General features: G+C 61.3%; 1 protein-coding gene across 10 annotated transcripts in view; it reads left to right on the forward strand.

The window, feature by feature from the left end:
- ADGRD2 (adhesion G protein-coupled receptor D2) overlaps positions 1-12,699 on the forward strand; it is a 40,376-nt gene extending 27,677 nt beyond the window's left edge. For 8 of the 10 annotated variants that reach the window (XM_053282129.1, XM_053282134.1, XM_053282132.1 and 5 more), the window contains 9 exons: positions 432-565; positions 903-1,018; positions 2,220-2,340; positions 6,494-6,535; positions 7,165-7,218; positions 7,875-8,016; positions 8,122-8,186; positions 9,626-9,656; positions 12,076-12,699. In XM_053282129.1, the coding sequence (XP_053138104.1) occupies positions 432-565; positions 903-1,018; positions 2,220-2,340; positions 6,494-6,535; positions 7,165-7,218; positions 7,875-8,016; positions 8,122-8,186; positions 9,626-9,656; positions 12,076-12,083 (713 nt within the window). In that variant the 3' untranslated portion in view covers positions 12,084-12,699. Of the gene's footprint in view, positions 1-431; positions 566-902; positions 1,019-2,219; positions 2,341-6,493; positions 6,536-7,164; positions 7,219-7,874; positions 8,017-8,121; positions 8,187-9,625; positions 9,657-12,075 lie in introns of those variants that run through there. The other 2 variants (XR_008312756.1, XR_008312757.1) reach the window with 2 other exon arrangements.
- The last annotated feature ends 818 nt before the right edge of the window (positions 12,700-13,517 follow it).

Below are 13,517 nucleotides of genomic sequence, written 5' to 3' on the forward strand. Positions count from 1 at the left end.
CCAGCCCGCTGAGGCTTCCTCCGCTGCGGCCTCCTCGGCACTGGGCGCCCTCCCTCCTTGCCATTCTGTGTTTCAGGCCCACTAGGGAGTTGAGTGGCTAGTTTGGGGGCGGGGGGGTGCGGGCAAGGAAGCAGCCTGCGGGGATGGAGAGAGGCAGAGCATGATGGGAGCCAGGCTACGGAAGGCGGGGCAAGACGCAGCAGCCCTGCTCATTGGCCACAAGCGCCGAAAGATCATCCAGGCTTGACCTGGGAAGGGCTCTGCTTGCCTCCCAGCCAGTGGGAGCCGGGGAGGTCGCCCAGGCAGGCCAAGGAAGGCTGGTTGGCCGCCTGAGGCCGCCCCTCTGGGCAAGGCCCATGGGGCAGCCCAGGAGCCCCTGAGCCGGGCCGGGCTTATAGGTGGCCACACCTCCACTCTCCCTGCTTCCCCAGGGCTCCCTGTCCTTATTGTGGGCGTGACCCTGGCCACGTCGTTCAACAACTACGTGGCAGACAACCACTGCTGGCTGAACGTGCAGACGGACATCATCTGGGCCTTTGTGGGGCCCGTCCTCTTTGTCCTGACGGTAAGAGTGGCGCTCTTGGCCAGGCTCCTGAGAGGCTGTGCCGGGTCAAGGAAGCACTTAGGATGCTGGTGGGGGGGGGGGGCGGGGGGGACACCCAGGGAAGTGTTTGGACGCTGGGAAAGGCTCCCGTACTCCCCCTCTGACAGGGAAGGGACTGGGGCGCCAGGCTGCCCGGAGGGCCTGCCCCCCAGTGCCCTTGGTTTTTAATCCTGGAAGGTGGGGCCACTTGGGTGGTTCCAAAGTGAGGGAAGGCCACTCTGCCCGCGCTCGCCGGGACTGTCTCCAGTGTTGCTGGAGAGGCGGTTCCCCGGCGGAGGCTAACCCCGGTTCCTTGCAGGTCAACACCTTTGTGCTCTTCCGGGTGGTGATGGTGACGGTCTCCAGCGCGCGGCGGCGGTCGAGGATGCTGACGCCCAACAGCAGCCTGGAGAAGCAGATTGGCGTCCAGATCTGGTGAGCCCGGCTGGGCTGGCCTGGGGAGCGAGAGGGCCTTCTGCCGAGCCTGACCCTTGGCCCATCTAGCTGCCTGTTGCCTAGGCTGGAGCAGCTCTCCAGAGTTGCAGGCACGGGGGTCTCTGCCAGCCCCCTACTTGGAGATGCTGCCAGCCAGGGCGCCCGGGGCCTCCGGCAGGCCAAGCAGAAGCTCTCCCGTGCTGGAGCAAAGGCCGCCTGCCTGCCTGCCTGCCTCCCTCTGCCTGAGTCCTCTCTGCCCCATTCCGCTTGCTCAGGAGACCTTTCCCCAAACTCTGATAAGGCTGCGAATCTCTTGTTGCTGTTCAGTCGGCGCCACCCTGCAGCTGCTGCCAGACACACACTGTTCCTGCTGCTGCTGCTGCTGCTGCTGCTGCTGCTGCTGCGAGGCCTGCAGGCTCGGGCTGGCACTGGAGCAGGGCAGGGTGACTGGGGCGGCGGCGGCGGGGAGGCATCTCCCCCTGCCTGGTGATGTCACAGGCTTCCTCCGGAGCTCACTCTGGGGCGGAGGGGCCAGCCAGGGAGCGGAGCGGGGGGGGGCTGCGAATCGGGCTGCTTGTGTCTGGAGGAGCTCCTGCTCTGGCCTTCTCCCCCTTCTTCTTCTTCTTCTTCTTCTTCTTCTGGTTTGTTTGCTGCAGAGTTGCTGATTTGAAGCCGAAATCTTGGCATGCCCTGGAGGGAGCCTCGGAGGACGGCCTTCCTCCGTAGAGTCCCCAGGCGTTGCTGCAGCCTGGCCCTCCGTCTCACAGGGACATAGGGAGCTGCCATATACTACCGAGTCAGACCATCGGCCCTCTAGCTCAGCATGGCCTACACAGACTGGCAGCAGCTTCTCCTTGCGAGTCAGGCTGCCGGTCAGGTCCCTTCCGGTGGGGGCCTGGGGAATGGAAAGCTGGGCCCCAGAACCCCACATTTTAAGATAAAAGCCAAAGCCTCCCGTATCAGCCTGGGGAGCAAGGATGTAGAAAATGCAGCTGCACCTAAACTTCCAGGCGCTCCAGATGCATGGACACATCTGAAGTCCATATACAACTCTCTGTAAATCTATGGGCCATCCATTTTTATTTTGAGGAGCAGCCATGCCTCAGGGTTGTGGTGCAGAGATCCACACACACCCCGCCAGCCCCTGGAGGTGCTTTTGGCTCCAGTGGAGTTGACGGGCTGCTTTCTCTTCCTTTGCCAGGGCGACTGCCAAGCCGGTCCTGGTCCTGCTGCCTGTCCTTGGCCTCACCTGGGTGTGTGGCGTTCTGGTGCACCTGAGCATCACCTGGGCGTACATCTTCATTGTCCTGAACTCTCTCCAGGTGAGAGGCTCTCAGCCAAGGTTGCTCACATGCATGCAGACAGCTCCAGGAGTCCCCCGTGCACCCTACAAGGCAAGGGCAAGGATGGGTTTGGCTCTGAGCATGTGCAGAGTGCCTTGCCCTCACCACAGCCAGCCCCTGAATACCTGGGAGTGGTTGGGGGCGTGGGGAGAGGTGGAGTGCCAGCCAGCTGCCCCTCTCTCCTGGGAGCCTTCTGCCCAGCCCCTCTTGGCCCCAGAGCTGCTGCAGCTGCCCTGCTCTTCGCCCACTCCTGGCACCAGCAGCCGCCCTGCCTCAGGGGGGGCTGGGATGACCCTCTGCTGAGATGGGGCTGAAGCTGGACTAGAGCCACTCTGGCCATGTGCGGGGGCTAGCAAAACAGAGGCCATGGGCTTGGCTGGAGTGGGACAGAAAGTGTCTCTGCTACTTCTATAACCACCTTTAAAAAAAAGAAAAAGCTCTCTCTCCATGCTGGGCTCCCTCCCTTCCCTGTCAACCCTCTGCTCATTCTTTTAGCCCCCAGATGGGATGTGCGCAGCCTTCAGTAGCCACCCAGGTCTCGTTTTAAAGCTCAAGATCTGTTGGAACCACCTTGGTCTGTTTTGCAAATTTCCAAAACTGCAAAATAAGTAAAATTGGTACACCAAGCTCAGCATGTTGCAAAGGTCCCATCATGCAGAAATCGTACAAGGCCCTACCCCAACCTCCCCTTGGTTCTAGTTTTTCTTTCTTTTTTTAAGCTGTGATTTTTGGGCCAGATTTCTGAAATTTGGAAACGTACCTCAAATTAGTTTATGCAAATCAGCATGTAGTGAGGGCCTTATTTTTGTGAAGCTGCACTCCCTTGTATAAGTGGATGTGCTGAACAATCCCAAGGAAAATCTCCTTGGTATTCCTTTCCCTTCTACTCTTAATGCATTATTTTGTCTTGCAAATGTCTGAAAATTGCAGAAATGCCCCAGTTGAGCTTTAGAAGAAAACAGCTGGGAATCCCTACTAGATTTCTCTGGGCGATGCTACCTCCCACTCCTGTTTATGTACTGCTTTTCAGCAAGCGTCGCTCAAAGCGGTTTACGCAGAAAGAGAGTAATAATGAGAGTCTAGTTCCATCTACCGGACATGGTAGTCCGCTACATTTTCAAAGTATTGCGAGGCTGCTGGGTTCCTGGAAAAGGCCCAAATCCCGCCCTCCCCCATCTCCTCCGTAATCATTGCAACTTCCACCTGTGCTGGCTGTGCACGAAGCATCTCGTACACAAGCCAAGATCATGATGAAGACTCTGGTCGCTTGTAGATGAGCCAGCGTCGTCAAAGGCATTCCAGGATCCACTTTCAGATGAGAATAGTGGAGAGGGAAAACCCAGAAAATTTGCTTCCCCACCCCCTAAACATCTGGCTGTCAGTTTCTTCTGGGTTTCTAAATATTCTAGCAGGCGGTGGTTGAATAGATCCTTAACATGAGACCTTAATTAGTAAACTGATTTTTAAAATGTACCAAAATCCATTGCTGGGGATTGTGTGCAGCTTGTTTTATGGTTAAACAAAGAGTGAGCAGATGCTTTACAACAAGAGTAGACTCACATGGGTGGGGGATGTGTGCAGGGTGCAGACCAGTGCAGATCTTTGTTTTCAAATTGACACAAGATACATTTCTGCACGTGTGATGGCTCTCCGGAATGCCAGGAAAATGCTTGTCTACGAATGATGCCCCCACCCCGCATGTGGATGGGTCCTGGAAGAACTCGGATGCAGCAATAGCTGCTGCCGCCCCTTATTTGTGGCATATTGCTCTGCAGAAGATGACGTCTGTCTGTCCGTCTGTCTTCCTCCCTGCCGCTCCTGGGAGCTAAGAGCAGGTCCACCACAGCCCTGCCGCCGCCGCCTCCTCCCAGCTGAGGAGCTGCCCGTAGCCTGTGGTTTTGTGCCAGTCAGTCGAGGAACAAGTAACCCACAGTTGACAGCAGAGGGGTGTTTTGAGCCCAGTTGAACTGCAGACTGCCTCCAGAGGCGGAATTGCACCTGGGCAAGGCCGACCCATGTAGGGACTGCCAGGGAAGCAGGCCCTCTCTGGCCGTCCCCACACTCTGCCCCATGACAAGTCACACAGGGGCCTGGAGGAGGGAGAAGAGGGCTTGTTTTGTTGAACACCCCCCCCTCCTCCATCCACCACAGACATGATGTCAGCAGCACTGGAGTCGCCCCCCCCCCCCGCTCCACCTTCTGCGTAGGAGTCCAGCTCCTCTCACGGATGCCAGCCACAATCTGCAGGCTGCAAAGCAGAGAGAGCTCGGGGAAGCAAAGCCCTCCGGATAAACCGCTCCGCGCAAAGTGGAGGAGGAGGAGGAGGGTGCCAGCGGGGTGTCGATTTGGAGCCGTCCTTCCAGCGCGGTGATTTAGTGCTGGGAAACCTCAGCAGCAGCAGAGGCCCTTCTTAAGCACTCCCACCCTGGCCCAGGAAAGCGGGCGGGGCGGGGCGGGGGGGCCTAGGAAAACAGTGGGCCTGGGCTTGTGTCTCTGCTGCACACACACCCCCCCCCTTACAGATTAGGAAGGTTCATTCAGTCTCAGGTCAGGATTTGTAAGGAGCTGGAGACTTTTCTGCCTCTCAGAATTCAGCCCTGATCCTTGCTGGGTGACTCTGGGCCAGTCACTTCTCTCGCAGCCTAGCCTACTTCACAGGGTTGTTGTGAGGCGGAACCTAAGTATGGAGGACACCACTCTGGGCTCCTGGGAGGAAGAGCGGGATAGAAAATGTCATAAATAAATCTGTGCAGGACGGATGAAAGGAGGTGGTGTTCCGCACAACACGGAGGAGTTAACTTCCCTGTTGCAGGAGGTGGTGACGGAGACTCGTTGAAATAGCGAAAGGAAAACTATTTAGATGCATCCAGGGAAACTGGTGTTATCTGCTCAATGGAGCCTCCAGGCTCAAAGGCAGTCTACCAACGAATGCCAGTCGCTGGAGCATTAAGGGCAGGAGAGGGCTGTTCTCTTCCTGTTCTGCTTGCAGGTTCCCCAGAGAGCTCTGACACAGTGCATGTGTGTGTGTGTGTGTGTGTGTGTGTGTGTTGAGACCGAGCCACCCCACGGAGGAGGAGGAAGAGGAGGAGGGCGAGGAGCCTGCTGGGCGCCCAGAGGGAGGGAGCTTCTGCAGGGCTGCCTCACAGGTGGCTCTTCCCACCTGGGCCAGTGGGGGCTGCTGGCTCTCTCTGGCTGCAGCTTGGCTTGGGCAGGATGATGAGACAGAGGCGCCCCCCCCCAGCCCCACAGGGGAGCCAGCGGGGGCGTGGCCCCCTCCATGCTGGCCAGCAGGGGGGCCCTTCTCTTCCCGGTCTCTGTGGGGCAGTGGCGCCCCCTCCTCTTGTCCGGAGCAGCTGCACTGCCCACTCTGGGCCTCTAGAGGGCAGCCTTTCTAGGCCCAGCGCCCCCAAAACTCCCAGATTGCGGGTGGTGTGTGTGTGTGTGTGTGTGTGTGTGTGTGTGTGTGTGTGTGTGTGTGTGTGTGTGCGGTTTGCAAGTTTGGGTTCTTCCCAGCTTGGCGGCGAGTGGATTGGGGTGTCTCTGGGTTTATTTATTATTTATTTACTACATTTTTATACTGCCTTTCTGCCTTGGCAAAGGCACCCAAGGCAGTTGACAACATTAAAAGATGACGAAAACGTGGTCTCTGGCTGTTGGTCTTTCCGGGAGCGGAGGACAAGAGCTCCTCCAGGCCTGGGGGCCCCCTTTCTCATCCCCCCCCGAAGCAGCTCGCCTTGTTTGGTCCCCACTGCTCCCCTGCTGCCTCATCATCCCACTGGGGGCCTGCCTGTGTCCAGGGAGCCTTTGCCAGGAGTGGGACCACTGCAGCCTCCGTGGGGCGCCCCAGCTCCTCCGCAGGATAGCCCCAGGCGTGCGTTCTCATGAAGGCGCCTGCAGAGGCCGGGCAGCATGGAAACGAAGGGCAAGGCCTTGCCCTGCTTTCATCTTGGGAAACCGAGGAGGCCTCTGGGCAGAGAGGGAGCGGGCTTTCCCTGCAGAACGGCTCCTCCTCCTCCTCCTTGCCTCTGGCTTGCTGGCCCTGCTCTCTGGCCTCTGGACCAGGCCAGCCGGTTGGCCCAGTGGCCGTGAAGAAGGAGCCTGAGGCCGTGACCCGTCTTTGGTCTCTTTGCAGGGCCTCTACATCTTCCTGGTCTACGCCATCTACAACAGTGAGGTAAGGTCAAAGCCGTGAGCATCTTTTGCGGGCCAGGGTGGAACTGGCCGCACAGAACGCAGCAGCTGCGCTTTCATTTTGACATGACTCAAGTCCCTAGTCCCTAAGACTTTGGGAAGAAGCTTGGAAATGTGTAGGCAGTGCCTGATGTAACCTCAGGAGCCAGAAAGAGCTCTCAGAGGGTGCAGGGCCCGGCTTAGATCCCTAAAGCGACTGTTGAACCCGAGGTGGGAAGCACAAGCTGTCGCTGAAGATGGTCACGTGTTTGGTTTGCAGAACCTGGTAAGCAGCTTTGCTTCTTCTGGGTGCAGGGTCTGGCCATCCAAAGAGCAGGAGCGACAGAGTGGCCAGGCCCCTCCACTAGGGGCTTAGAGGTGTCCATGGTCACTGGGTGTGGGGAATTCAGTGGGATGCAGTGGTCCAAATGGGCCCAGCTGGGCTCAGTGAGTGTAGGCGTTTCAGCCCAGCTGCAGAGCCAGCAGAGTCTGTTGCATGTCAAACTGTGCTGCTGGCATCTGTTGCATGTTTGCTCTTGTGCCTCGTGGATGTGGCTGTGGCTGCTGCGATTTCCCATGTCCCTCGTTTTGGGGAGGGGCCCAGCCCATTTCACCTCCGTGCTTCACTTGTAGGTGCGAAACGCCATCCAGCGGATGAAAGAGAAGAAGAAGGCCCTCTCCTTCACGGTAGGTGGTTGGTGCGGGTGGGTAGGGGGCAGTCTGGGATGGCTCTGGTTTCCCTCTAGCAGGTCTGCCTTGCCTCCCTCCCCGGTCCAGTTTTCTGAGTCAATTTAGTTTGCAAATGTTTCCCGACCTGGCTGGGGGCGATTCCGAGCGGCTGTGCGGGAGTGGATTCAGACCAGCCGTGGCTGCTGAGGTGGCAGCGTCCCATCTCTGCGCATGCTCCCCCCAGCATGGGGACCACGCCTCAGCCTCCCGCCTTTCAGGGCTGATCTCCCCTTGCGGATGAATCACATCGCCCGACTTCCCGGAAGAGCCCCCTTTCCAGCTGCAGGGGGTGCAGTTGACCCTCTGCGTCTTCTGGGCGGAGGGGGTGGAAGTCCAGCCTCTCCCGCTCCCTGCCCAAGCTGGTTTCCCATCTGCAGAGGGTTAGTTTTTCCCCTCAAGGAGCACTCAGAAATGGCGTCTTCTTGGGGACTCTGTGGCATGTAACACGTCTCGGCGAGATCCCCGGCAGAGCTGGGCATATGTGAAGCCCAGGGTGACCCCAGTGGCCTCAGAGCTGTGGCCAGGCCCAGGCCAGCCTGTGGCGGAGCTGCAGGGCACTTTGCTGGCTGCCCGTGTCTGCTCCCAGCCCTGAGGGTGCCCTCTTGTGCTTTCAGAACTGCTCGCACCCCCTCAACTACCTGTCGAGCCCAAGGAACACCTCCTGGGAGATGGGCAAGCTCAGCCCCTCCACCCCGGAGGACACAGCCTCTCCCTCCGTAGAGAAGGACCCGGGGACCCGGAACAGCGGCAGCAAGGGTACGGAGACGACAGCGCTGGGGCCCGCCTGCACCCCTGGGCGCTCGCTTGCCTTTCTGGGCCGAGCTCAGCCCCTGACAGCTCCCCGTTCCCCCCCTTCCTTAGGGAACTTCAGTGCCAAAATGCCGACCAGAATCGTGTCCCGGATGTCACCCGAGAGGCCGAGGCCGGTAGGTGGCTTCCCCCTCCTGCTGGCGCGAGGCAGGTCTCGGGGCCCTCGGGCTGGGCTGGGCTGACACGTCTCTTCCTCTGTGCAGCCTTCCGCTGGTGCAAAATCCAGGGGCTCAGCATCCCTCTGCTTGGCTCCCCGTCACCCCTTTTAACCTTCCGGTTCCTACTCTGAAGCACAGCAGAGGTGGTCTCGCTCCCCGGCCCGCCAGCCCGGCTTCCCCTTGAGAGGTTCGCTTTGCATCTGGAGTTGATCAACTCCACTGGCTTGGAGAGAGAAATCTGTTTTTCTCCCCGAGCCACATCGAAGCCACTAGAAGGCCGGGGAACAAAACAATCTCGCTCGCGCGCGCGCTCCTCCCCTCCCCGTGCTACTAAAACAACAAGCCAGCTCGGATCGGCAGAGGTCAGGGCTACCGAGCCGTCCCCAAGCAAGTGTTTGTTGAAAGGTGCCCGCTGCTTTCTCTAGCTGGGGCTGACTCCATCCAGGGAGGGCAGTGCCTCCATTGTTCGCCAGGCCCGGCTGTTGGTGGTGGTGGCAGACTCGGAGAGGGGAAGGAGGCATGCCGGGAAGGAAGGAGGAAATGTTTTAAAATGTGATTACATTTCTGCCACGTCCTCCCTTGCTGTGGAAAAGGATTATGCTGCCTTCCTGCTACTTGACATCCAAGGGTGCCCGTTGCCTCGCAGCCAAAGAAACAGCGCTTTTGATCGGAGGCATCGGGCGCAGGGGCCTCTGGGCTGAGCTGGCGGGGCGGGGGCGGCGGGGGGGGGTGGTGGGGTGGCTGAGCCCGTGGCGGTAACCAGAGTCCTCCCCCCCCCGCCAGGCCCAGGTGGCTCCAGATCAGGGCATCTGCAGCATTGCCTAGTTACCGGACAGCCGCTCTTAGGCGCCGGCTCAAGAGAGATTAAGTTTTCCGGGGCAGGCGGCTCGAGCGCCGGTTCCCGAAATGCCAAGGCCGCTGCCCCCTCTCCCGGCTCCCGTTGGGCTTGAGAGGCAGGGGGAGGATCCGCGGTGCCGGGCGAGCTTCTCTTCCTGCCTGAGGAGGCCAAGAGGGAGCCCGCTGGCTGGGCCGCATCGGCCCCAGGAGAGCAGGGTTAGGGTGGCCTCTTGGCGTGCTGCTCTGGGGGCTGACGGGTGCCTCTCCCCCCCCCCAGCCCTGGGAGTGGGGCAGGAACCCCTCTGGCAATGTCCCAGGGGCTGCAGCCCCCCCCCCCCCCCGTGCTAAGAAACATTTTGAAGGCGAGCCAGAGCCCTCGGGGGACGGCCTGCCGTGTGTCTGCCCAGCGCAAGCAGCAGAGGCTGCAGCCCCCAGCGTGCTGAGCTGGGCAGGCTGCGGGGCAGGCCCAGGGGGGAGGCTCTCTCTGCCAGAGGCTGGCAGTGGCTGTGAGGCTGCCTTCCCGCCTGGCCATTGACGGGCGGTGTGTTCTCTTCTTGCAGGCTGTGCAGCTGACCGCATTCAAATCCTCAGGTAACGTTTTCCTCCTCTTGATCTCCTCTCGCTCGGCAGGCCCACCCGCTCCCTGCTCTTCCTTCGGGGCTGGAGGCTGCTGTGGCCTCCCCCTCCCTTGCCAACCAGCTCAGCTCTGAAGGGTCGCTTCCGCTCTGACCATTTGGCCTGCTCCCACGCAGAGGAGAGAGGGGTGGGGATGGTGGGGTGCTTCAGCCAGAAGCCGCTTGTGCCAACCCACGTGTCCTAGGCAGGCAGGAAGCTGCCATAGGCACCGAGTCAGAGCCCGGGTCCATCGGGCTCAGTCTTGGCTTCACAGACTGGCAGCGGCTTCTCCCAGGTGGCAGGCAGGAGCCTCTCTCGGCCCTCTCTTGGCGATGCTCTTCCCGGAGCGGGTCCACGCCCTAACCAGGGGACTCTCTTCCAGTGCTCACACAGCAAGTCTCCCATTCAAATGCAAACCAGGGTGGACCCCCTGCTGAGCTAAGGGGGCCAGTCCTGCTTGCTGCCACCAGACCCGCTCTCCTCTCCTGCCAGGCCCTGGGGGCCAAAGGAGGCCCTTCACCACAAAGCCCTCTGCCACCCCCTCGCTGCTTTCTGCCTCCGGATCAAGTGGCTCTGCCTCCCCAAGGGTGTGGGGCCTGCCGGGCCTGGCCTGCCTCCGCCGGGTCCCTTGGGGGTCCTTTCTGCCCCCGGGAGGCCCTGCCCACACCTGCCTGGCGCATTCGGGGCCCCGAGCCAAGTGGGGAAGCTGGGCCTGCTGCGAAGAGAGCCGCGGCTGCTCCCCCGCCCAGGGGCTCCGTTGCCTCTTCCGCGCTGTCACCCGCTTGGCAGTTTGGCAAGGAAGGGGGGCGGGGCGGGGTGGGGTGCCCGGGGGCTGGTTTGCGCCATCCTGCCTTGCCTCCCGGGGGCCCAGGGGGCCTTCAGGAGCAGCAGAGCCCGTTTGCCTGGAAAGACCAGCCCCTTCCAAGGGGCACAGAACGAAGGGAAGGAGCAACTTCTCTGCAAACGGCAGCTTAAGTCAAAATAGTATTCTTGGGGGCGGGGCGGGGCGGGGGGCACCGTCCTCGTTCTCTCCTACTGCATTGTGAAGACCGGCAGGCATTTAGGGAGCGAGGGGGCAGCGTAGGAAGGTTTGCCCTGGAAGGCTCTTCTCTTGCTCTTCCCCTCCCCAAAGGAAGCAACCCCCCCCCCCGCCAGCCTCTGAGCCCCATTCACGGCCACACCTCTAATGAGTTTCTGACCGGCTTCATGGTGACCTGATCAGCTGTCGATATTCATTACACCCCATTATGCGGGCAGGGGAGGCCCCTGGAAAGGGTGGGGGGCGGGGGGGGGGATGTTGTCACATATTTGCACAGACAATCAGGAGCGTCTTTTTCATCTTGGTGGAGGAGCCTCGCCCCCCCCCGCCTCCTCCTCCTCCTCCTCCTCCTCCTCCTCCTCCTCCTCGAGTGCGGCTCCATTGTTTCCCGTGATAATTGCATTATGGACTTTGAATGCATCTTGGATGTTGCTAAGCCGCGCATAGCAACATGCGCCTCCTGGTCTCTGCACCAGCTGGGCACCTCCGGATCGGCAGGAAGCCGTTCCAAGCGGGCTGGGGGAAGCCTGCAGCCAGGGGGCCGGGCAGGCCCAAGGTGGGGGCGGGCCACGGGCCCCGCTTTGGCCCCGGCCCCAGTGGCCCCTTCTGCCCGAGAGCAGCTCAGGGGAAGCGCCTGGGGGGCCCTGGTCCCCTTTCCCGCCCCCGCCAGCAGCAGCAGCAGCAGCACGGAAAGGTCAGGGTGGCGACTGCCGGGTGTGCTGGGAGCAGCAGACGGGCCAGAGCTCAGCGGCCGAGGCCCTGCAGGGCTGGCTGGCTGGCTGGCAAGCATGCCGAAGGCGGCCTGGGCTTCCGCTCGGGGGCCCCTGCCTCAGTCGGGGCAAGCAGCGCCCTCGCTCCCTCCTCGGGCTCCAGGCAGGAGGGCCCTCCCAGGGCCAGGCCCCGGTGGCAGCATCTCCAGCGCCGGCCTGAAGCCCCGGAGAGCTGCTGCCAGTCAGTGCAGACAGTCCTGAGCTGCCCCCCCAGCCCCTCCGCAGAGGAAGGCCCCCACACCCCACCCCACCCCCACACACACAATTGTCCTGCACTTCCAGTGGCTTGAAACGTAATTCTAATTGAGTCTGTTAATCAAAGGCAATTGTCACGTACCCCCTTGCCTTTTGCATTGAGTGTAATTGGCAGGAATGGCATGTCTTTGTCAGGGACGGACAGTGACTCCCGCCTCCCGGTGGTGACGGAAGGACCATCGCAGTGGAAATGGCTCCTTCCGTCCCCACTGAGACGTGCTGCGCCTGGGCGGCCTTGCCGGAGGCTGGCGATGCCGGGCCTCCTTGTGCAGCGAGGGGAGGTGCGGGGCGGCCTCCGGCCTGGGCTGATGCCTTCCCCCCTCTTCTCCAGGTTTCTGAGGGGAGCCGCTCCGGATCAGGCCCAAGGAAGCCTCTCCAGCCCAGCATCCTCCCTCCCCCCCGGCAACACAGTGCGATTGGGGAGGACTTGCTTTGGGCCGAAGAAGAAGAAGAAGAAGAAGCGAGGCTGGAGGAAGGCGGCTGGGGTGCCTGCGAGAGACCAGGCCTGAGGGGCTCCATCCGCTCGGGCAGCAGGCGGACCCTCTCGCTTGGGCCCCGAGCCATTCTGGCTCTCCCGGGGGCCTCCCTCCCGCCGGCGCGGCCTGGCAGCTCAGACCCTCCGCCGTGGGCCTGGACCGGGGCCTGGTCCCCCAGCAGGCAGATCTCCTGCAGAAGCCCCAGTGGGAGCAAGGGGGGCCCGCCCGAGCAGCTGGTGCTTGCGGGGAACTTCTCCTGGGTGGACCAGGCCCCCTTCCTCCCCCCCCCCCACTTCTCAGGACCTGAGCTGTGTGCCCCCCCCCCGCCCCCCCTCACCCGGCAGTCTCCTGCTGGCCACCCTCTGCCCGCCTTGCCCCCTCCGGGGCTCCCTTCTGCCCAGGCTGCGGCAGGGACCGCCCCCCCCCCCCGTAGCTGGACGACACACTGGCGGATTAAACGCACTTCCGGATGCCGCCTGCCGGTGGACTCGCTGTTTCATTGGCCTCTTGCCCCGCGGACGGCCGTGGTCTGCCATGCCCACCACGCCCGGGCAGCCTTGTCCTTGCTTGCTTCTGCTGCTCCTGGGTCTGTATGGAGCTGGTTTTGTGGGTTCGCATTTATTGTGTGGCCTTTCTCTTGAAAGATGAGGGAGCTGGTCCTTTTTCTTTTTTTTTTGCAAAAGAGAGCCGGGGTGTGTGTGTCTTAGAAGGGACTCAGGATTGCCGAACGTCCTTGGACCTGCAACTTGGCCCAACACAGTGGAACTCACAATCCAGAGGCAGTTTGGGAAGCAAAAGGGAATCCTCGGCTGCCTTGGCTGTGGGAAGCCTTCTCTGTGGCAACAGCCTCCATTCTTACGAGAGTGGTGGAAAATGGTTTTGGAATCAGGCAGGCTCTGACACCCCGGCAAGGGGCGGGGGGGGGTCACCCTCGGTAGGCCTCAGAGGGGAAGGTTTCTCCCTCTCTCCCCACACGAGAACCAGGGGTCACCCCATGGAACTGACCGTCGACAAGAGGGAGTCCTTTTTCCCACGGCGCAGAATTAATCTGTGGCACTCTCTGCCACGGGATGTGGTGCTGGCCACCAGCTTGGAGAGCCTTAAAAGGGCCTTCGACAAATCCAGGGAGGGCAGGGCTATCCGTGGCTGCTAGGCCGGTGGCTGTGGGCTTCCTCTCGGGCGTGGGGGGTGCAGGGGCACTATGTGAAACAAGAGGCGGGACTAGATGGGCTTCCTTGGGGGGCCTGACCCAGCAGGGCTGTGCTTGTGTGCTTATGAGCTCCACAGACAACCCCCC

The sequence above is a fragment of the Hemicordylus capensis genome, chromosome 17, assembly GCF_027244095.1.
Source record: "Hemicordylus capensis ecotype Gifberg chromosome 17, rHemCap1.1.pri, whole genome shotgun sequence".
NCBI classification, from domain to species: Eukaryota; Metazoa; Chordata; class Lepidosauria; order Squamata; family Cordylidae; genus Hemicordylus; species Hemicordylus capensis.